Consider the following 22,306-nt stretch of genomic DNA (forward strand, 5'->3'; position numbering starts at 1 on the left):
GGCGTTAAAATAACGAGCTAGTCATCGCCAAAGGTAATCAATCAGCGAGCCATGCACACTTTTGAGTATTCACCTTTGGCCACTTTGCCACGGTAAACAATTGATTAGTCTGCTGCTGGGAAAACCTGTGTGCAAATGAGGCGGTTATTAAGAGGGATTTAATAGCACAGCGTGATGGGATAGAGATATTAGCGCTATGCTAGTATAGTCACATAAGATGGAAACTCAATATTTGTTGCATTGATTAGAGGAGGACACACACGAGGAGTAACAGGATTGGTTTCTATGCAGACGGCAATGACCTGTGGGTCAACACACATGCGCAAGTAATCTGCTTAGCAATCACAAGGCTGAAAAAGAACAAAGTTCATATCATTATCATCGACGACGACAACAAGAGATGTTTAAATGGATTAAAAAGCGGAATAAATGGTTATACTTCAACGACGGACGATAGTGTTAATATTTTAAGGGCTGTTGCTAAGCCACGTGAGTATTTGGGGAACTTTTAGGAAACTACTTTTGAGTTGAGCCGATATGAGGCTCGACAGCAGACATTTTGTGCCTTAATTTGTTGGAAATCCTCTTTTGCCTTGATAGACTTCATATCAATTTCTAGTTAATTTGTTTTATCTGGACTGTTGTATTTTACTTACTTGATTCGATCTCTTTGGTCCGCCTACGTTTGTTGTCCACCAAGAAGGAATGTGATGGAGATTCTCAGTGGGATCTGGGCCAGCCTGGCTCTCCTCCTGAGGCCTTCAGTCACAAAAACAGACAAAGAAATGGATGGCTTCCTACCAGTCTGCTTTGGTCTGGTCCTATTCCTGCCCACCTTTGTGCTTTTATTTCAACTGGTGGTCTACAGCCTCTGGAAACTCAAGCAGGGTAAGGATGGAAGTCTTCCATTTTTTTTCTCCATGTAGTGTTGTTGCAAAGGCCTTCTGACTTGATGATTTGGAAGAACAATGACCATGATGATTGGGCAACTATGCAAATTATCAGTTAAAATAGTCCACTCATTCATAATTTCATGGCTTTAAAGGTCATATTTTGCACAATTGTAACATGTTTAACATTTGTTCAAAGACATTATTAAGGTAATGTATGCCTTTGAATACACACTATGCTAAAAAAAATGGCAGAACATTGATATTATACAGTAAATAGAGTACATTTGTGTATTTAAATTGAACTTACAATACTTCTTGGAGTCGAAGTAGATCACTGCTGATTGAAACTCACTTAAAAGACAAAAAGCCTCACATTTATGCAAACAAACAGTTATATTATCATATAAACATTACTTACTTCATGTTGGGTCATGGCTGTATCTTAATGTGGAACATTTTAAGTGAAAGATTTGAGTCCCATATTGAGGTGAATAAATATTACAATGTCAAATATAAAAGTATACACAATTTACAACAAAGTATGACAGATGGATATGCATTATAAATAATATAATTTCTTTTGCAGTGGAGGCAGAGCTGGCAGTATTTTCCCAAAACCACAGCGCCACCTACAGTCAGATCCAGGAGAAGAGCTAGGAACTACAGAAAGACCCCAAAAATCAGAGTATTACAATCTTTTATTTGAAGTGTTAACAGGGACTTTTTGTTTGGTGTGTGTGTGTGTGTGTGTTTGATACAGAACAATTAAGTGGCTAAGATAGAAAGAACCTGGACAACAAGGGAGCAATGGGGCCGCCTGTTGATTTTTTTTTTTTTTACTTGGATTTTCTGGACTTTTTGTGGAAAATAGAAAAGATGCTGCAGCTGGTTTGGATCACAAATATATATTTCTAAAAGAAAAATTCCCAGGAGTGACTTTGCAGCCCCGTTGCTCCATTATACACTGCAGTTTTTTTTTGTGAAACATTTGTACTGGTGTTTCATGGCCCCCTAAAATAAAAGTCCACATTACAAATATGAAAATAATTGGACCATATTCACATAGAAAATGACATGTGGGCAGATAAATCTACAGTGGTGACACATGCGTAAAAAAGACTGAATTTGGAATGTAGTGGTAAGATGGAATGTTGTTTTTTTTCAAAATGTCGCTGCTAAAATGAAGAACTGCACTCTTAGCCATCTTAAAATAGAAACCTAACCTATTAAAAACTGAATTGAGTGAAGATTGTCAACTATACATTTGCAAGCATTGCTACAATTTTTTTGTCGGAACGAGTGGTTTCACATTTAAAAATCTTTTTTTTCTCCCAGTTAACTCTTCCCCAAAACAGGAATGACTGTGTAACCTTTGTGTTTTTTTTAGCTTTAACTCCTTCACATTTAGTATAAAATAACAAATTGAAAGCTTTTGATCAAGCATTTTTTTTGTCTTTTTGTGCGGACTGAAAATCAGAAAAAAACGGAATGTCAAGAAAATATGTTTACTTTTGTACCATTAGTTTGTAAGTGTTTTTGGGTTAAGAAGCTGCACTTTTATCACATTAGTTCAAGGGTGGGGAACCTTCTTCTATTATAAGCATAACAGTTTTTATTTCATTTATTTTGACTTCCAGTGAGAATTTATATTTTGTTAGGCTATTTAGTATCCCCACCACTTCACAAAACTTTCCCAAAAACTTCAGTGTCTACTTTGACAAACGTGTATCGCAGTCAAAATAATACATCTTCCACTTTCTCTTTTAAGCATTGCTTCTTTTACGCCGCAAAATAAGAGAGAAAAAAGCACTATTCCGGGAAAACAACAATGAAGTAAAAACATGCTACAAATGTTAAGCTAACAATGTGGTTCTTTTGCTCCCTCAGTGTATTATGTACCTGATTGTTGTTTTGTTTTTATGGTGGTTGGAGAGACTTGGTCTTCTTTCTTCCGGAGCCTCTGCAGTCAGTCACGGTTAAAGAGATTGGTCGCGTGGGTTGGTGAATGTCAAAACACCTCTCAAGGACTTATCAGATCTGCAAAAGAAGGCAGGAAGAAAGGTTAATAGAAATATTGAACAAGGGCAGGAAAAAGTCTATTTATCTAATTAATCTGCTGCTATACATACTTTGTCCACAGGAGGGCAGTGATAGACATTTTTTTGTATTGACATGATGGGAATTGCGGCTAGGACAAATTGCATGTTTTTTTTTCAATTCAAAACAACAACAACAAGAAACTTACTATTATAACAAATACCTGGGTCATGTTAATCCTCCTCTTCGGCCAACTCGGTCTCTTTATGAACCACCACTCTGGTGACAGACATGTCAGGATGTTGCTCTTTGGCCTCCTTAATGGCCTGGGCCAGAGCCTGCCGTAGCGTGGCGGCGAACATGAAGCAGGCGGGGTGGCAAACCCAAGCGGATGGAACAAAGTGAGGTGGGAAAAAAGAAATAAAAAGAAAAAAAAAAAAGAACAGAAAATCACAAGGAAGCCCAAATGTCCCACCACTGGCAGGCGTTGACATTTGCTTTTCAAAATAAACGAAAATCCAAATTAAAATGAAGTGGAAATAAATGTAAAGCGTCAAATGGCGCTTACATTTGGTCAAGGAATAAGAAAGCAGCGGAGGGGAGATCCGTGCAGATCTTGGCAAGCTGTGGTCACGCAAATGAATTAATAACTGACCTCGTCATGGTCGATATCGCAGTCTCCGGTGATGACGATGCGCTTTTCGATCCTGGTCTCCGACAGGCCTCCTTTTAATGTCTGCCAACACGTAAAACGTGAGAATTAGGTCAGATCGGCAAAACACACACACTCGCTTCTTACCTTGGTGATGTGCGTGGTGGTGGTGGTGCACAGCGATTCCGAGGTGATGGTCTGAGCCGTCATCAGGACGCCGGGCTCTCCGTCCCCGCTTCCGTCCAGCTGGAAAAAAGCACAAAAAAATTGATTAATAAATGAGCCAATTTTCGAGTTCCCGGGAAAGAAGGATGGAATGTCCGTGCTTGGCTTTCTCGGGAGGAAAAAAAAATGAGCAGTTAGGTAGATGAATGACGGATCGGAGCGCCTCGGGATGAGCACCTGTGCGGCCTCGTACGTGATGGTCTTGGTTTCCGTGTGCACGATGGGCACTTCCTTGGTCGCGATCTCCGTCTTTTGCGCCGCAAACGTGTCCGATATTGTCACCATTTCTGTCTTTACCACCGGGGGCTTGTTAAGGGGTGACAGAAAGATTTGAGGAGGGTTAATGCATTTTAAAAAGTTCACATTCGTTAAGTAGAATAAACATTTGGACGGGACACTTCCACTTCAATATGTACTAGAACCCAGTTTATTACAAGTGGGAGCCAATTTCTATAGCCACACAGTGAAATTGTATCTATTGATATTGATTCCTACTAGTTAGTTATTTTAGTTGGGTTATTGTATATGGAAGCCATATTTTCTATTCCTCCGAGAGTAGCATTCATCCTATTGAAAGGGAAGTGATTTGATATTTAAATAATCACTAGCACATTTCACAAAGAGCCAGCCCAAGACAAAGTAAACAGTAAAAAAAATTCAAGCTAAAAATAGTCCAATATGAAGAGATATATAGCGATAACAATATGGCTATTTATTGGGCATCCTTCATATAGTGCATGTATGTTGACAGTCATAAGGCCCAATGAGTAATGCACTCAGACAGCACTATTGATAATATAATAATAATCCCATCATGTCGTAGGCTGGCTCCAATAGCACAAGGGTGTGGGAATGCATATGGGACCTAAACATTGCCACCAAAGCGGGAAGGAAGGAGAACCACGGCCCAAAGGAAGAAAAACATTGGCAAAACGGAGGCCTGAACCACCCCTAAGTGAGCGCCCTCCACTTTACCTGCGAGCAACAAATAACCTGCGGACGCGCATCCACCAGCAAGGCCTCGCCATTCACTTTGGGCGCTTGTTCTTGCGATGGGTCTTCGTGGTGGGACGGTCCGTTAGAAGCTTCATTGGGCGTGACTGCGGGTTCTTCTGCTTCCATTGGACTGTCATCCTTGTCCACTTCTTCTTCCTCCTCTGGGATTCCAGTATGGGAGATGGAGACGGGCACGTTGGGGTGATACTCGGCCTCTCCGTCGCTTTCGCTCTCCGAGGAAACGCTCATGGTGGTGGTCATCTTGTCCTTTTGCCCCGCCCCCTCTTCCACGTTCACCCCCTTCCCTTTGGTGGAAATCTCTTGAACCACGACTGTTTCTTCAATTTCAACTTCGGCCGTCTAAACAAACACACGTGCAACATGTCATGCACAGAGACAAAAACCAGGCGCACACTAGGGCTCCTGCGACCAATCGTAAACAAATCGCAGCCCTGGTGTGCACACGTGCGTGTGGGACACATAAACAAATGTAATCATCCAAGTCCAATCTAAAAAAAAAAAGCAAGACATGACATGACAAATATTTGGACACTTTTGGTGAAAGACGGCATGCCGACGGGAAGCTGCTTTGGATGGGAAAAAAAAAAGTTAGAGCACCTTTGTGGATTCTTTGCGGTCGCCATTATCCGCCGTGCACGCCGCCGCTTCATCGGTGGCGGAAACCTGCATTACACACATACGTGTCGCCGGCGCCCCGGTCAATAGCGCACGAAAAAAATTTCGAGTTCCTGGATTCCCACATTTTTGACGGTACTTGAACGACGCCAAAAAGTAAATATTTTTGTTTAAATCGACATATTTGCGGGACGTACCGGTCCGAGTTGCTGACCGCGCGTGGCGGTGGCGGGAGAGGAAGTGATGCGCTTCTCCCATAGGTTGTGCTGAGGAGGCGAAGGAGGCGGAGCCTCCATAAAAGAGCGCTTGAGCTCGCTAATGCTAGCCTGGTGTTTCAGGACTTCGTCTTGGGTCTTATCGTGGTCCTGATGATGAGGGAAGGGAGGGGGGAGGTTAGGTTGGGGGAGGATGGGAGGATGGGGGAGAACATTAGGTCAAAAGGAACAAGGTTAGATTGTGTGGAGGCAGGCGCCATGTTTCACTCTGGCCTTGCGATGACTTGGGAATGGAGGGCTGGGATTGGTCCCCGCTGGCTGCAGTGAAACATGGCGCCCGCCATTTTGTTAGGTGGAATTTTCTTTTTTGGAATCCAAAGAAAAAACATGGAAGTGATAGTGGGTTTGTTTGGATATTTTGTCAAATGAATCTTCATTGAACTTTTAGCTGGAAAGGGAATTTTGTCAGAAATGGATAAAAGATTAAACAATTTAATTCAAATTTCTTCCATGTTAAGACATTTTTTTTAGTAAGTTAGCAAACCACAAATCATCATACCACAGGAGGAGGGAGCTATCCTCATGTGAGGCAGGGTTAGTCGGGGTTAGGCAGGCGGCAAACTTTAAAAAACACAGCGCACGCCGACCTCGGAACGGCATTCCGCATGCACGCAATGGTTTGTTCACAAAGCGGCCATTGTGACAACTCCGGCATCCAAATTTGTCCTTTTGCTCTTTCTCCACCTTCTTAGAAAATTGCACAAAATGGCCGCCGGGTAAACATCAAACCATCGCAACCTGCGCCATTTTCCAAAGGAAGATGGCGGGCATGCAAACGAGAAAGGTCGGCGGAGCGATTTCGTAGCACGCAAGAAAAGATGTCAGGCTCTGATTGCGGGCCGTCATCGGCACGACGCCAAAAGTACCAACCTCTAACATCAAATTACTGTGCCTCACATAAATATTATCCACACGCATTTTCATTGGACTCTGGAAGGTGGACATACAGCACAAATAAGAATGGGCGGGATTTTAGACTTGAAACACACACAAAAATTGATATAGGATCAAACACAACATTTGACATAAGAGCATTATAATGTGAAACTTCACCTTGACTCACCAGAATTAATTTAATGATGTCATTAGCGATAGACAGTTCATTATTATACATTTGTGGAAATGAGGTAAAAGTTAAGAGGTCAGGGAATGAATTTGGTGACAATTTAATTCCAATTTGGCTCTCTAATGGTTTAAAAGGAAGGAAAAGCAACTGAAATTTGAGTTAAGAGCACACAAAAGCTACAATCGACTCACTCTGAGCATGCAACTCATTAAGTCATTGAGCCATTTTCCAATCATAACAAACTTTTAAATGTCTAAACATGGCCAACCATTTGAAGGTTTGACTTAGCGAGAGTGGGTCAGGAAAACTGAATCTGGGCTAGCTACTCATGCTACGAGCAACCAAAAAATTCTGCAATGCATGCTGGTTAAAACATGAACGCCCTTACAGACCTGGCCAGGCGTGGCTTCCACACTGCCAGGGTTGGGGTCCGCCTCCTTAACCTTCAGATTTGTGGCCGTAGCAATAAGATAATGGAGATAGCAAGGGCGCGAAAAAAAAAGGAAAAAAAATGGGACGATGGAAGAAGCTCGTATGGAGAGATGAAATTTATATACTTTTGCCCTGAAAAAGACGCAAACGAGGCTATTTTTGGGCAACTACTAGCAACACGAGGGAAATTATCGTACTATTTATGTTCTGCAAAGGCAACAATAAAAATGTTTTTTTGGGTCATGTCTAGGTTTGAAATTTAAAAAATAAATATGCACTTAAAAATTCTATATTTTTCCTTCTTATTATATTTTAAATTATTTATTCTGTGTTTTTAATCTATAAGCTATTTTCATTTAAAATAATCATGTATTTTATTTTACTGAATATTTACACTATGTTTAAAGATATATCAATTTCATATTTGTTATCTTTTATACTGAAGACATATAGACAATAAATGATGAATAGTTTTATTTTGTACGGGTCGTAAATTTTTAAACACATTTTTGGGACATACTCTAGAATCCATGTAAATATTTACAATTACTTTAATGTAAAACCTTAGCTTTAGTGGTCACAAAAGTGATTGATGGCGATAGGCGTCCAATCCATTTTGCCTGTGAGAAAATAATATAATAATTGGGGATACTAAACTTTGTGAAAACTTACCGTTACATTTATAAGACATGCTTTATCCTTACGACATACTTAAGTTTCACATTTTAGCGACCATTCTTTTCTCCTGACTCGACTCTTTACTCTAAACCTTTTTCTTTTTAAATTTACATTTACAGTATTATCAACTTCAAAGTGACAGTGAAAGAAAAGGAGAAAAAGATGAAAAGATTAAAGCAGTGGGGTGTCTAAAGAAAAGCAAGTGGAAAAATAAATAAAAAAACCTAAGAAAAACGTCTATGCGGCGGGATCACATATCTCCTGCGTCCTCGTGTGTCGCCTAACACACGAAGACACGAGAAGAGGGGTAGCCATTTTGTCAGGTCGCTCCTTAGCCGCGACCCCACGCCGATGGGAGACTAGCTTCTCCAGATAGCACAAGGTTAGCCCGAGAGGTGCGGCTAAAATCAAAGCTAGCGCCAGAGAGCGGCTAGCGGTGAACATGACGGCTAAAAGGAAAGCTACTAAGAGGCAGGGGAGGAGAAGCGGAGAGGGCTTGGCTAGGCCGAGCCGGACAGATCGGACCAAGGAGCGGGATGGGAGCCTCGAGGCTAGGGCGGAGAGGTCGCCCAAGATTGGTGGGGAAGGACTTGAGAGGTAAGGGAAGACCACAGGGGGCAAACAGGGTTGCGCGCTTGTGAATCGGGCCTTTAGCTGAATCAACTTCAATGCCACGGCGTCTTTAAATCGCCGTAATCTGGCGACGGCAGCGCTAGCGCCGACGCTAGTGGCTGTTGTGATGATAAAAATCTTCACTCTGCTAGCAAACCTGCGCGCTAGCGCAGACAGGCTTTGTGTCGCGGCCCAAAAGGAATTTTTGTTCTTTTCCAGGAGGGCGCGAAAGCTAAACATGAGGAATACGTAGTTAGCCACGTCTCTTAGCGAACGCCGCTCGCCGTTTCGATCATCTCGAGCGCTCTCTTCCGATGGCGGGGTTTCTGAATTGGGAGTTTGGGGGCGACCCATTAGCGGGGAAGACGGCGGCGTTTGTTCGCTGGCTAGCGCTTCGACAACTGGCTCGGCGGCGCCCGACGCGGACAAGTCGTCCTGGTCGGCGATCGGGTCGCCGTCCTCGGAGATGTCGGAGAGGCCGCGCTCCAGTTCGGAAATAGAGTCGAGCGAAGGGGGGATGGAGGAGAGCGACGATAACGAGGAGAAAGAAAGAGGGAACATGAAAATGGACTGGAAGGTAAAAAAATAAAAAGCATGAAAAGTGATAGTGTCAAAAATAAGCATGCGGAAGTGTCGACAAGAGTGAAGGGGAAAAAAACGGAGAGGGAAGGGGAAAAGACAACATTAGTGAACATAAGGTTAAACGCGAGCACAGTAGGAAAGATCAGTGGCAGTCGTCAGGCTTCCAAATAGAAACATTTTTGTAGCCAACTTTTTAATAAAAAGGCAGTTAACGAAAATGTGGAAACCAAATGACATCAAAAACAGGGTTGGAGTCCCGACTTCTGTCAAAAAGAGGTAACAGCTGAAGCCAAATTCGTCACTAAAAGTTGATCGCCGGACAACAAAAGGTGCTGCTTGTGAGAGTTTAGAGGATATAAATGGTTAGAAGTGAGAGAAGGGAAGAGGCTGGTTAAATAGGAGGCATGCAGAGCCAATGTGGACCACAAATTTAATGTGAACATTAGGTGCACGTAGACTGGGGTAAACTTAAAAGGGGGAAATTGTCTAAGAATTTATTTGTCTCATTTGTTGCATTCAACTGGATACAGAAAAAAACCCACAATGATAACGCACATTTATAATTCTTTGTAATGAACCTGCAGGGTAAAAATAAGAGTAAAACTTACCTTAGAGTCAGAGTGGAGATCCAGGTGAGGGTCGTGTCCATTCTCATTGGTGTCCCGGGCTTCTGTTATGCTAATCGTTGGTGCTGAATGACACAAAACAAGCAATAGATTAATACAAAACACTCATTATTATATTAATCAATAATTATCTCTTTAGAGCATCGGAAATTGTCAGGGTACACACTTTTGCTACTTCTACCAGTTACCAAATGGCCAAAATGTGCAAATTAATTTTGTCAACATTAACTAGATGTGCAAAAAAATAAATTTAGAAAAGTCAAGATAAAAATCTGTCAAAGTAATCGAAATAAGTGTAAAAAAAAATAAAACCATTTTTTAGCCAGATTGACCAAACCCTACCTTCATTGTTGATTTGGTGGTAATGACTATGAGTGACCACAAGAGGGCAACGTAACACACAACTTTTAAGGACAAGTAAGTATAAACTGTCAAGGAGCACTCAAAAAACAGGTGTGAGATATTTTCCGGAGATAAGTGTAAGGTTTTATAGCCCTAGTGTTTTCCTGGCCATGCAACATTTGCATCCAAGTGTGTGTGTTTATGTGTGTGTGTGTGTGTGTAGACACTGCACGCCGTGTTCATTTCCTAGTCGGGGCCCTCTTTCTTTCATCTCCGTCTCTGTGTGACAGGAAACAGCTGCAGCTATTTCCTGTATCTGCTGCGCGGGTAAAAAAAATGTACTCCCAAACACAACCTAGTCTAGGGGCATTTACCTCCATCCAGACTGCGGCTGATGCGTTTGGATGAAGTGCGCTCGAATGCGGGCGCGGGCCGGTCGATGAGGGTGCTGGCCATGCGCGTTTGGGTCTGCGTGCGCCCGCTGTAACGGAACTTGGAGCCCAGAGTTAGGAAGCGTGGGGTGACGGGGGGCTCCGGGGTGTTGAGTCTGGAGAAGGATGATGCAAAAAATATTAGCGAATGATTTTTCGGGGAATAATGTAGAATGGCAACATTTTTTTTTTTTCAAACCTGAAAAAACTGTGGTTCTCCACGCAGACTTTCCACAACCTTTTGGCGGAGCGATGATTCTGCAGTTTGAATCCCACCGTGCTTTCAAATTGTTCTGTCTGTTGGAGCGCTTTATTAATTGATCACATTTCAAATTGCACCGATGGCTTCAAACCGTTGCGCTTACCTCTCCGGGTCTGATTTTGATGTAAAAGTTGTTTCTCTTGTATGATATTTTGAGTATTTTGGGCCAGGCGAAGCGATTTATTCGGAGCCGGTCCTTGTAGACCAAGAGTCCATTGGCGCATACTCCTAGCATGATGTCCACGCCTTCAGAATCCTGCCATGGGAATGATTCAAATTTACCAAACAATAATATATTTATCAGAGTTAGGCAACAAATTGTTCTAATTCAGTGCAGTATGACTTTAATGTGAACATACCCTTTATATACATACATTTTTATTTTTAGCATAGTCGTCTCCACAGTCCACATAAACTTGATTACTCACGGTTGATAACATGGTTAGCTGTCAGGCTAACTCGTTGCAAAGCTTTTAAGTCCGAGGCCATCTGGTAACGGTCAGTGGGGTATTGACTTAACATGGGGAGGGGGGCGGAGTTTCCCTGCTGCTAATGGAGGATGCAATAGGTAGATAATGGACACACACACATACACATACATACAGGTCACACAACCTTGCCCCATTGTTTAGTAGCTCATCGATCTCTCACTTTGACTATTCAGGCACCCCTTATCCGTTGTCATAGCAACGGAAAGGACAGAGAGAGGGGAGGAGGGAACACAGACTTCCTCCGCCACAAAAAAAATCTCCCATCCTTTTGGCTAATGGGAGCGTGCCCTTTCTTTTTTTTTGCTCCACTTGTCCTCCTTCTCACATCCTCTCTTTTCTATTTTAAGCTCGCCATCTCCCTCTCTCATGAATATTTTCCTGCTCGGTTTTCCGGCGCAAAGACAAATACCATGGCGGCGGCGCACGTGGGAACTCGCCGAGCTGATGCACCGAGAGCCCGGCGAGGGAGGTGGGATATTCCCAGGGCCTTTTTTTGTGTGTGTTTGCACAGCTGACACACAAGACATCAATGAAAAAAAAAAGAGACAGGCTGGAATTTCTTTGTACCTTAGCGTGGTGCAGGTCCACCCCGTACATGGACAACTTCTTGGCGTTTTCTAAAAACTGTGTGTCGGCCTGCGCTGGTGTCATTCCCCTGAAAGTGAGAGGAATTTATTTAGTGGTCCTATTCGTTGATCTAAAAAAATGTTTTTATTGACAGCACAGACTTGTGAGACTTGTGTAGCTCCAGAATCTTCTCCTCCATTTCTTTGCTCTGGTTGGGGGCAAATGTCAGTTGGCTTATGTAGTCCAGTGGACGAGTCTGGTCGGGTTCGTAGTCACCAAATTCTGCCTGTGGAATCGAACACAAATTTAATAATACTCATCGGCAAGCAGAGGAATATCCTCATAATTAAATAAGGATATTTAGGCTTTTTAACGAGTTAGCAGGTTTACTTCAATAAAATTTGCCCTGGGAAACTTCACCAAAACATGGTGAAAAAGTATCTTTAGAAAATTAATACATAAAAGTACATGTACTTCCACAGAAATAAACTTTACCTGCAGTGTGTACGAGCCAAGAAGTGCATGAGTGACAAACGAACAGGGCAGTCGACCGGACGCTACATCTTCGCGGAGTTGCAGACACAACAGGTACCTCAACGAGAAAAAAAGGAAAATTAGTTTTTTCTGATTCAAGTCAGACGAAAAAATAAAATAAAATAACTGCTGAGTGTCATAAAAAATTCTGCAAAAAAAGACATTTTCTTGGCATATGTTAAAAGAGAAAGCGGGATTAAAACTTAACAGGGATGGCTTTATTTTATTTTTTTTTTGGGCTAATTTTCCGAGTATGACAAGTGGTTGGGATAACCTTTCTGCTAATCCTCTCCGCAGTGTTCCCAAAGTCAGTTGTGTAACGTGTGCTATACTTGTGGTCAGTAAATTGTTGTATGGATGTTGGACAGCACTAAGCGCAGGAATTCATTATCCAAATGGAGGGCTAAACTCAAATGACGGAATTCAAACACCACGGGGGAGTCATCGGAGGGTAGCCGCTTCTGGATCCTGGTTACCAAGTGAAAGTATTGCAAAAAAACAGGCAACTTGGCGGGGGCATTTGCTGACATGGATGGAGGCTTAAGTGGTCTCTTCGGTGGGCTAGCACAGTGCTCTTGTAGACTTCTTTAAGACCTGGAAGAATGTACTCTAAAAAACAAATTGGGGGTAGTGGTCCTCAGTTGTTGGTGCTCACCTTGTTATATCTTCAGTGAGCAGCGAGGGATCAGGTGGGTAGAACTTGACGTTGAAGGCAAACTGCCAATTGTTACCTGAGGACAGAGGGGGAAAAACTAGTAAAAACTCTCATAACATTAATGGAAATCTTGGAATTTATTGTGCAAGCAGGGTTGTCCACAGGTCAATCCATCTGGCTCTTTCCACCCATTTGTGTGTACGTGTGGGCGATTGGGCCAGAGGCAAGGCAGGGCAAAGAGGAGCTTTTAGGCGGCGCTAAGCTCCACGCGAGTCGCACGCAAGCGTGGACACAAACACAAATAAAATGAATGGTGTGTCTACTATTGCGTAACGCCATTTTGGCTTCGCTCAATACACATATGTAATCTTCAACAAAGACATTGAAAAAAAAAATTCATCGCAAGACTACATTTTCCAAAATAATTAAAGGACGAACAATCTTTCCCAGGCTAGACATCTGCATCCCGATTGTTGTTAAGTGACTGTAATTAAGCGTGCGACGGCCATTTTAATAAGGACACATTTGGAGAGCCAAAATGTTTTATTTTTCACATTGTGTGGACCTGGAAATGAAACTTACTGCGAATTTGTCTCTTAATTTCCTTGGTGGGGTCCAACCAGCACTAAAATAAAAGAAAATAAAAGATTTAGCATGTGAAAGCCAGGCCCATTGTTTTGAATCTGTAAATAATTGAGATAAAAGTACCTTCTGATCATGGTTGTCCTTATATGTTAGACCAAAGTAGTCCTTTTCCAGAAGATTGAGATGCTCGCACACTTTAAAGAACAGAAATAGACCCTTGGCACGTTTCTGTAGGATGAAAAAAAAAGACAAAAAATGTAGACATTAGCAAACATACTTTTCCAATATAGTAAGTACAAATTTAGAATCCCCGATAGAGTGAAAGTGCAAAAAGTCAAGTGACATATTTTTGTCTGGACTTCCTATGGAAGCATCAATGCGCTAGTGTTTCTTCAATCTGTGCTTCGTCCATGCGGGTCACATTCCACGGAGGAGACCATCAAATCCTCCACAGTGAGCAATGACAATGACATTTGGCCACACATCCAAAAAATGCACACACACTACACACTTAGGCTACAGTGACCTTTGTTCAGACAGAAGGTCAGACGGAAAGCAAGCTGGAGGGGGGAAGAAAAAAAGGACAAAGATTGAAATAATGAAAAATGCGTGTGCGTGCAGTTGAGTGTGGCGTTCCAGAGAGACTTTCAAGTTGGCAATCTGACATAAAAGATTGATTCTCTTTTTTCTTCCATTTGAAAACATCTGCGGTATGTTCTTCTATTCATTTTTGAATCATTGCTGTGGGCCCTCCCTGTCAGAATAGAATGGACATCTAGAATGAAAGAGCAAGTGCCAAAATGGAATAAATACAGTCATTATATTTCGTCTTATTTATTGATTTTTACGAGAAAATGAGCTAAGGGCCTAAAAAAAATGTCAAAGTGTGATGGGTGTGGGTGATAACAAGTGACAGCAAACATGGATAAATGTCAATAATGACATATCTTATCTTGCCATTTCAGTATTCAAACTCTTTTTCAAGTTTGATTCCTGGAGTTCATCTTTCACCGTGCCAATATGTGGTGAACTGGAGGGAGGAATGCCTATGTGTGTGCGTGTTGGGGAGGACAACAGTAGTTGTTGCAGTATCAGCGTTATCTGTCAGAGGACAAAGCGCTTTCTGTTCAAAGGACTGCAGACGCTGGGCGTGGCTGACTGGCAACCCTGTCAAACATTTTTCTGCATCATTCTATTTATTTTTCTCCAATTAATTACAGTATCACCTTAACAAAGTGGTCGCAATGGGTAATCTGCACATCTCCAAGAATCCACCATCTGGGCTTAACAGTGAGGGGGCAGATCTAAAAAAAACTAATCTGGTAGTGGGGTCTCTCGCCAATTAGCCAAATGCCCCGGATTTAACCCCGAGGGCCGACCCAAACAATGCAAGCGGCGAGATTCTCACCTCCACCTCGCAGGTGAAGTCGGAACCGTCCAAGAGGGTGACGTGACAAACCACCAGTTTCATCTTGCTCTTCCTCACTAAACGTAGTGGCGACTGGAAAATGGAGGTCGGACCTTGGCCTCCGTTGGCTCGCTCCTTGTCTTCCTCCTTTTCGGGTTGTTCCTCCTGGACTCCTTCTCCACTTGCCGCGTCGCCGTTTTTCTCCTCGACTTGCTCTTCCCGGGCAGGCTAAAAAATAAAAATAGAGAGAAGAGATTTGTGAAAGCCCTCTTTTTTTGGGCGGCTCTTTTTGGGCTGGCTGGCTGACTGAGTGTTGATGTCACAGGGTGGGCCGGGTAGCTTATTGTGAGCATTTGGATGGAACAGTGAGTAGGAGTTAGCACTTTTTCGACAAGAGAAAAATATATTGCTTTAGTCCGTGGTTCAAAACATCTCTGAAAAACATCTAGCTAACTGGTAGGATACCACCCCCTTGATTATCTCATCAGTGGTTTTACTTGTGGTTTTTACTTCTTTCACGCATGCAGCACTCTAAACGACAGACATTTACATTTTTTTATTTTAAAATATTGTGGATGATAATGTTCATTTTTCGTCCATCTACAGCTGCAAAATGTCAGAAGAATAAAAACAGTGTGGTTTGGACCTTGGCAGACAATACACATGCAGGAAAAGCCGTTAAACACCTCTGTGTCTGCGCTGGCGTTGGAACGGGACTCCGCTTCCTTTTCTTTGACTTGCTCTTGTAGCGGACCGAGCGCCTCCTTCTCTTCCGCTTCCTCGGCGTGCCCGTTCACTTCCGGCGCCTCCTCCTGGTCGCTGGCGGGCTTCTCGGGAGATGGGACCTCCTTGGTCGGGGAGGTCTGTATGGAGTTGAGGTGAGGAAGGTCAGATTTCAAAAGGACATGGCTCAAATTTTACGGCATGGCGGTTTGAATGGAAGTACCTGGCTTTGGGATTTCTGCTTCTTAAACCATGTTGGGAGGTAGCGCGATATTCCCTTGCCCTCTTTCTCCTTCTCCGCCTCGGCGTCGCCTTCAGCGGCGGCGGCCTTTTCCGATTGGTCGGGCGCCTCGGCGGTCTTTTCCGCTTTTTCCTTCACTTCTGTCTCGGAGCCTGCCTCAGTTGTCATGGCGACACAATCTAAAGACAGGAGTGCAGTGTTGGATGATGTAACAATAACAGATACAAAATACAATTGGCAATACAAAATGATTAAAATCAAACTATTTTTCAGATGAACTAATAAACAGATTACATCACTTCTCATGATTATGCGGGTGCGTGACGGTGTATACAAACAAACAGCTTCAGGGCGAGGATTAAAATGATTCATTTCCGATTAAGCTATTGTCACCACACGCTGTCTTCAAAGCCATCCGTCGTCCTTTCAAAGATATCCACTGTACTTCTCTTCACCTTCTTTCTATTCTTGACCTTTTTTTTTTATTCCCTCGCCAATGCAACATGGAGGTCGCGGGAATATAAATAGAGCTCCCTACGCCGGGTCGCTTAACGGATGGAGGTGTGCACACATTAAAGGCGTGTGCACGCTTGCTGGAGATAAGAGGCAAAAGATAAATATTAACTTGAGCTGGAGTCTGTTAACACTTTCGCTTTGGTGTTCTGAAAAAAAAACATTTCACTTTCAGTATCAATGATTAACTTAACCAAGTCTGGTAAAGATGTTGCAAAATTGTACCACAACTTTCTCTAAGGTGCATATTTATTTTTATTTAAACTCGCAATCCCTCTCATCCTGGCTCTTTTTTTGTCCAGCGTCCAATGGGGAGCTGGCATTATCTGGGCCCCCTTTCCGGGTTCACTCGTCTTCCCACAGTCTGTGTAAACAATGGCGGTGACATGATTGCGGCCTCTCTTTTTTGGCAGTCGATTGTGGACTGAGATGGACCGATAGGATGGCCTCATCTTGTCTGTGGATAATAAATATTACATGTTTTGGTGAACAAGATTGAACATTTTCTAATTGATGAGCCCCTTTTCTAGAGAGGAAAGACAGAAAAATTCAATTTTTTTACCATTTCTATATACTTGATATACTTCATCAGGAGTAAGTTAGTACACAAGCTATTATATTAAAATGATACTTTTTAGTATTACATTTCAAAGAGAACATTTTTAACCAAAAGCTTTTTCTCAAATGTCCTTACCTATTGTTGCTTTTATTTTTTTAAACTCCTCGCAAGCCCTCTTTTTTTTTTTTAAAGGCAGTTTTCTCTCTCCCTTCACTCGGGTCTCCCACCTACGAAGCCGTCACTGCCATTTTCCTCTCCCTCATCCTGTCGGCTCACCCGCGGAGCTGAGCGCCTGCCTCCCGCGGGACTTTCACCCGCGGAAACGAGGGCAGAAAATGACGAGAGAAAGAGAGAGCGAGAGGAGGGGAGTTGCAGAGAGGCTAAAAGGGGGAAGGAGGGAGAGAAAGCATGTCTACTAATGGGCCTTCTTTGGCTCCAAATGGCTTTATTCCAGTCCGCAAACTTTGAGTACTATTCTCTTAAATAGCATTAGTTCCTCCCTTTCTCTCTTATTTTTGGTAAACAGCTGTAGAGAAAAAAGTTGGTTTATACAGCAGCAGATTCTGAGCAATAACAATGTTTTTAAGAAGAATATTATCCATTGGTGACAATACATAACAAAAACCTTCAATTAACTCCCTGGACCTACAAATTCTTTACGTCTGTCTGCATTCAAGGGGTTGTCGTCATGGCGATGACTTCCTGATCCTGAAATGTATCATTTTATAGGAGCTATTGTCAAGAATGATGTTTTTTTTTTAATTATCTGTCTACACAAGTGCGACAAGTCCAATAAAGACATCTATAGAAACCCCGACGTGTTAGGGCGGAGCGGGCAGTCCGGGGGAGGAACTGTTCCCATGGCAACAACATTCATGGACACCAAGCATAAATCCCCATGGAGACAAGAGATTACTGCAACAAAAATAAAGATTATTGAGCTGGGATACAAGTGACAAAAGAGATTATGGTCATGCCTAAACCTCCGTTTCAGATTTACAGCCGGCTGATGTTCTAAAACGTGGAACCGACAGGAACAATTTTTTTTTAACAATCCCTACTGACACCACTCAACAATAAAATTAACATCCAGACAGAATAAATCAAATGTACAATGCTTTTTTCAACCTTTATTGACAACATTTAATTCACTAATTGGACATGTATCACCATCAAGGCTAGTAAATGCATTAATCTTGGTGTAATATGGCACACTAAAAATGTACTGTAAAAAGTAGGTAGATTAGTGGTGGGTTTAGATGATTAAAAAAAATGAATTAGCTAATTATAATGAGTTGTAAGTATTTAATCTACTTGATCTCATTTCTAATCTCACCTAAAATTATCTGAAAAACACTCTGAATCTGATGTAAATTCATTTAAATTTAATTTTCGTTAGGTGCCATTGACGGCAATAGACGTACAATCTGTTAACATTCCATCCTCACACAAGCTGACGCTGCAAAAACATGGCTGCCCTGTCACATTGCACACTTATCCTCAAATTGAGGATTACACCAAGGATAATCTGCGTACGTTCCTGTCTGTCGCTAGGTCGGTCCGTGCAATGGCGCCTCTATTTTTCTGTCGGCCACATGCAGTTTCATGGAGTAGCCGCCATTGCTTTACGAGGTACAAAGCACCCTGTGCAGGATAAGTGGCGAATAAAGTGTTAGAAAGACAACAGATAGGTTGAAAATGGACTATCAGTAAACATTTTTTGCTAGCAGTTTTTTTTCTTAGCATCAGTTACTTAATAATGAAAGCATTTATGGTCTGAGCAAGTGGCCTTTAGAAAGGATGCCCCGGACTGCCTTTTAATGCGACCTCTCTTCAATCCCTCTCTGTTAGAATGTGACCCGATGCTGATTAATCTGTTTTTAACCATGTTTGGACCCCCGCCAAAGCCACAGGCCCACTCGCTTTTCCCTTCGTTCCTCTTGTTCCTCCATCCTTTCTTTCAGTTAAACGCTTTATGGAGAAAGTCACTTTGCGCTCTTCTCAAGTGGTTTGTTGTCAGGTTTAATAGAGCCATTGAGCACTGGCTAAAGACACTTGAAAGGCTACAGTCATGATTGTTTTGTAAGCTCTTCTAGCCGGTTTCCTCGCCATTCCTGCCCACTTGTTCTTCACATCTTCCAAATTTCCGCAGAAATGAAATGAACATTGCATTATAGCGTCCTTTCATCTAAATTCTTCTGATCTTCCCTTGTGCAACTTTGATTTTTGCCATGCCCGCCGGTGTGTAACGCCGCAATAAATCCACTTCACAGGAGACGAAGGTGTTTACTTGCAGTTTGGGCTTATGAAAGACTGAGGCTGTCATTAACCATTATTTTTTATGGGCAATTTCAATTTTCTTCAACCGCAACACTTATTTTATGACCTAGGCTTGCAGTAAATGTCCAGAGCAGTGAACGCTGTCCAAATAGTTGTCCATTTTCTTGTAAAATCGATGAGTTGTTTGATTTTGAAAGCGTTAACGGAGACGTACGACTTTTCGCTAATCCAGCTTGAGCTAACTTTCGAAAGGTCTTCATGTGGCTCCTTTGAGAAGATCAGAGGAACTAGAAATTGGAAAAATTCGCTTCCATGTTCAAAATAGGTTCTTCAGAACGAGGTTTTTCTTCAGTGTCGTCAAAATGTCAAATTTTTCCAAGATTGGTCTTCTTAAAGAGAAACAAAAAGGCCCCCAAATAAATTGCAACTATTGTGGTGATATCAATCCTTTAATTTAATGTTCCATCACAACAAAAACAACAAATACAAATATGAATAACAATGTCATAAATGGAACATGAAGTCCTCCATTCTTCTTTGATGCGGCCATTTTGAGTCAAATCCAGGCTTTGTACTTTGATATGTGAAGAAATCAGCTGTGAAAAATGAGGCTTGAAATGAGTAAGGTCAGGAATTGCCATCAAAATACCAGAAACCGAATCTTCAGTAAAGTCACTCCAAGTTTTGGGGGTTGCCAGTGTGACTTGATGTCTTCCCGTTGAACTCGAGGATGGGGGTCAGGGCAAAAACACCAACGCATGCGCAACCCTCGTACGTTTGGGATGTTCCCACAGCTTTTTCCGAGTGGTTAAGCAATATCTGTCACTCTCTCCTGAACTCTCGCTTCCTGCCTCGCTGACGTCCCTTTGCACTTCCTCGCTTTTGCTATTTTCGTCTTCCCGGCACGTCCCGGGTCCCAGTAGGAACCGGTGCTGAACACGTGGCCACCTCATGCCCAGCTCATGCCCGCTAGGGATTTACCTATTGGGTATGGCTAGCATTTAGGGCTAGAATATCATGAAAAAAAATAGTCATTCGTTTGGAGCGGAGGTCGGTCGCATCTCTGTTTAATTAGCGGAGGAATCTGTTAGCAGAAGAACCAATTAAGGCCTCTCATTAGCGAGTGGGACAGAGCAGCTACTGTTCTCTGAACATGGAGCGGACAGTTATAGATGAACTATACACAAACACACACAGAGAAAATGGTGGGGTGAGACCAGGTGCCTTCTGACTTGCTTTACCGTCAGTTTAGAGACTATTTATGTATATTAACAACATACACAAAAATAACAGTATAGCAGTTTAAATTCTTTCAATAAATGTTAGGAAAAAAAGCTGAGGAAGAAAATCATCAAGACACTTTGGTTGCCTAGCGACCCAGGTTTATCATTAAATTAAGACATAAAAAGAGAATAAACAAGTGTAAATAATAACCTTACCTTTGTCGTGATCACATAAAGGTTGTTTTAGACAATTTACCAACACATTGATATTAAAATAACAATTTTACAGTATGCAGAAAAAATCATTTTCAGTAGTCAGGTAAACTTGAACATCATTTCCCACAACCCCTTGCAAGCAAACATGTTCAATATGACGAATGTACCCGCTAAAACAGCATTAGGCCAACATTATACAGCAATTGCAACAACAAGAAACGACTCCCAAATTCATTATTTTGAGTGAGAATGTAATAAAATGGGTATTAAAACGTAATGACACCGAGAAAAAGCAACCATTTACGAGAGCGGGACGGATGAATGGTCACGGAGGCGGCTGATCAAAGCGACATTAGCGAAAAGCCGATAACCATACGTAATTACTGGGACAAAAGTTAGCTTTTTGACAATAATTCCATTTTAAATGTCGGACATTACGGCAACAAAACCATAAAATGTACCATCGTGCCAGTATACGCACGCGCAGTACGTAGTTATGAGACCACGATAGAAACGGAACCTATAAAACGACTTTGAACGAGAAAACTAGCTTCCCCAGTATATTAACCTACGCTAAAAAGCATTATATTGCTACATTATAGCTTTAGCTAGAACAACAAAGACAATTTCATTGAATCGACGGTAAATACTCACGTGATTTAAATGGAAGCTCAAAAAGACAATACCCTTCTTCTTAATAAAAAAAAACACAGTGGAAATGTAGTAGGATCTTCCAAACGAATATTGCCTCTCGACTTGTTTTCCTTCAACAATTAATTCCCGTATCCCGTTGCTACATACAAAATTGTCCTGCTGAAAATCTGGCTCGGGCGCAGAAACAAGGCGTGTCAATCATCATTAAGTCCGGCCCATACAGTTAAAAAATATATATATCTGCCGCTCTTTCATTGGCCGGACGGCATAACTGTATTAGAATCTGCAACGCGATTGGTCAATGGCGTTAGAGGGAGAGTTGATGCGCGATTGTTTCGATGCTCGTGTGGCGCGCTGTTGCCCTCCAACGGACAAAGTGTGTCACTACAAAGCGTTGACGCCTATTGAATACAGTACAGTACAGCATACATATAGGACACATTTCTCTATTTATTTCCAGTGATAATCATTGTAAAGTGATAAATAAATGCAAATCAGTGACTGACATAATATGAATATTCTGTTAGGAATTCAAGTTATTTTTTGAACAAATACATTGAGTATTTAACCATTATAATAAATGAATTAAGTGTATATGCATGTGGCAGCTACCTGTTACACACACACCTACCTCACATGTACCCACATCCAGATTACGTGAGCTCATGTAATTGGCTTATAGTGAAAGGCAAATTGGGGAGTTTACATCCAAGGAAATAAACAAATAAAAACACAACCTAACTCCATATGTATAAGTGATGCTCACATTAATTAACATGTACAACAATGAAAAGTCAACTCACCATTCGCCGAACAGCAGCAATTCAGTCAGCAAATGCGTAGAAGTTGAAGTATATGGGGATAGAAAAGAACAGAGCATCAGACATGGGGACCAATTCACATTTAAATGTA

General features: G+C 42.0%; 1 protein-coding gene and 1 long non-coding RNA gene across 15 annotated transcripts; one reads left to right on the top strand and one right to left on the bottom strand.

The window, feature by feature from the left end:
- The first annotated feature begins 276 nt into the window (after window positions 1-276).
- On the top strand, window positions 277-2,660 carry LOC144212594 (uncharacterized). Its single transcript, XR_013329785.1, has 3 exons — window positions 277-489; window positions 704-888; window positions 1,480-2,660. It is a non-coding gene; the product is annotated as an uncharacterized LOC144212594 (long non-coding RNA).
- epb41l2 (erythrocyte membrane protein band 4.1 like 2) lies at window positions 1,574-21,632 on the bottom strand. 14 transcript variants are annotated; one of them, XM_077740396.1, is made up of 25 exons: window positions 21,395-21,621; window positions 17,157-17,547; window positions 15,932-16,128; window positions 15,672-15,848; window positions 14,986-15,213; window positions 13,701-13,805; window positions 13,575-13,617; window positions 12,993-13,068; window positions 12,299-12,395; window positions 11,965-12,089; window positions 11,804-11,891; window positions 10,849-11,001; window positions 10,683-10,780; window positions 10,427-10,599; window positions 9,693-9,775; window positions 7,173-7,223; window positions 6,585-6,644; window positions 5,637-5,804; window positions 5,422-5,487; window positions 4,783-5,163; window positions 3,985-4,113; window positions 3,730-3,828; window positions 3,586-3,666; window positions 3,154-3,268; window positions 1,574-2,930 (listed from the first exon to the last, which is right to left on the bottom strand). In XM_077740396.1, the coding sequence occupies exons 3-24, from the start codon at window positions 16,115-16,117 to the stop codon at window positions 3,164-3,166; spliced, it is 2,772 nt and encodes a 923-aa protein (XP_077596522.1). In that variant the 5' UTR covers window positions 16,118-16,128; window positions 17,157-17,547; window positions 21,395-21,621; the 3' UTR covers window positions 1,574-2,930; window positions 3,154-3,163. The 14 variants fall into 14 exon arrangements, with proteins under 14 accessions (XP_077596522.1, XP_077596558.1, XP_077596514.1 ...); XM_077740432.1 differs by lacking the exon at window positions 17,157-17,547 and having other exon boundaries at window positions 3,154-3,209; window positions 21,395-21,622; XM_077740388.1 differs by lacking the exon at window positions 17,157-17,547 and having other exon boundaries at window positions 21,395-21,619.
- Window positions 21,633-22,306: the final 674 nt, after the last annotated feature.

The sequence above is a fragment of the Stigmatopora nigra genome, chromosome 2 (assembly GCF_051989575.1).
Source record: "Stigmatopora nigra isolate UIUO_SnigA chromosome 2, RoL_Snig_1.1, whole genome shotgun sequence".
Classification (NCBI taxonomy): Eukaryota; Metazoa; Chordata; class Actinopteri; order Syngnathiformes; family Syngnathidae; genus Stigmatopora; species Stigmatopora nigra.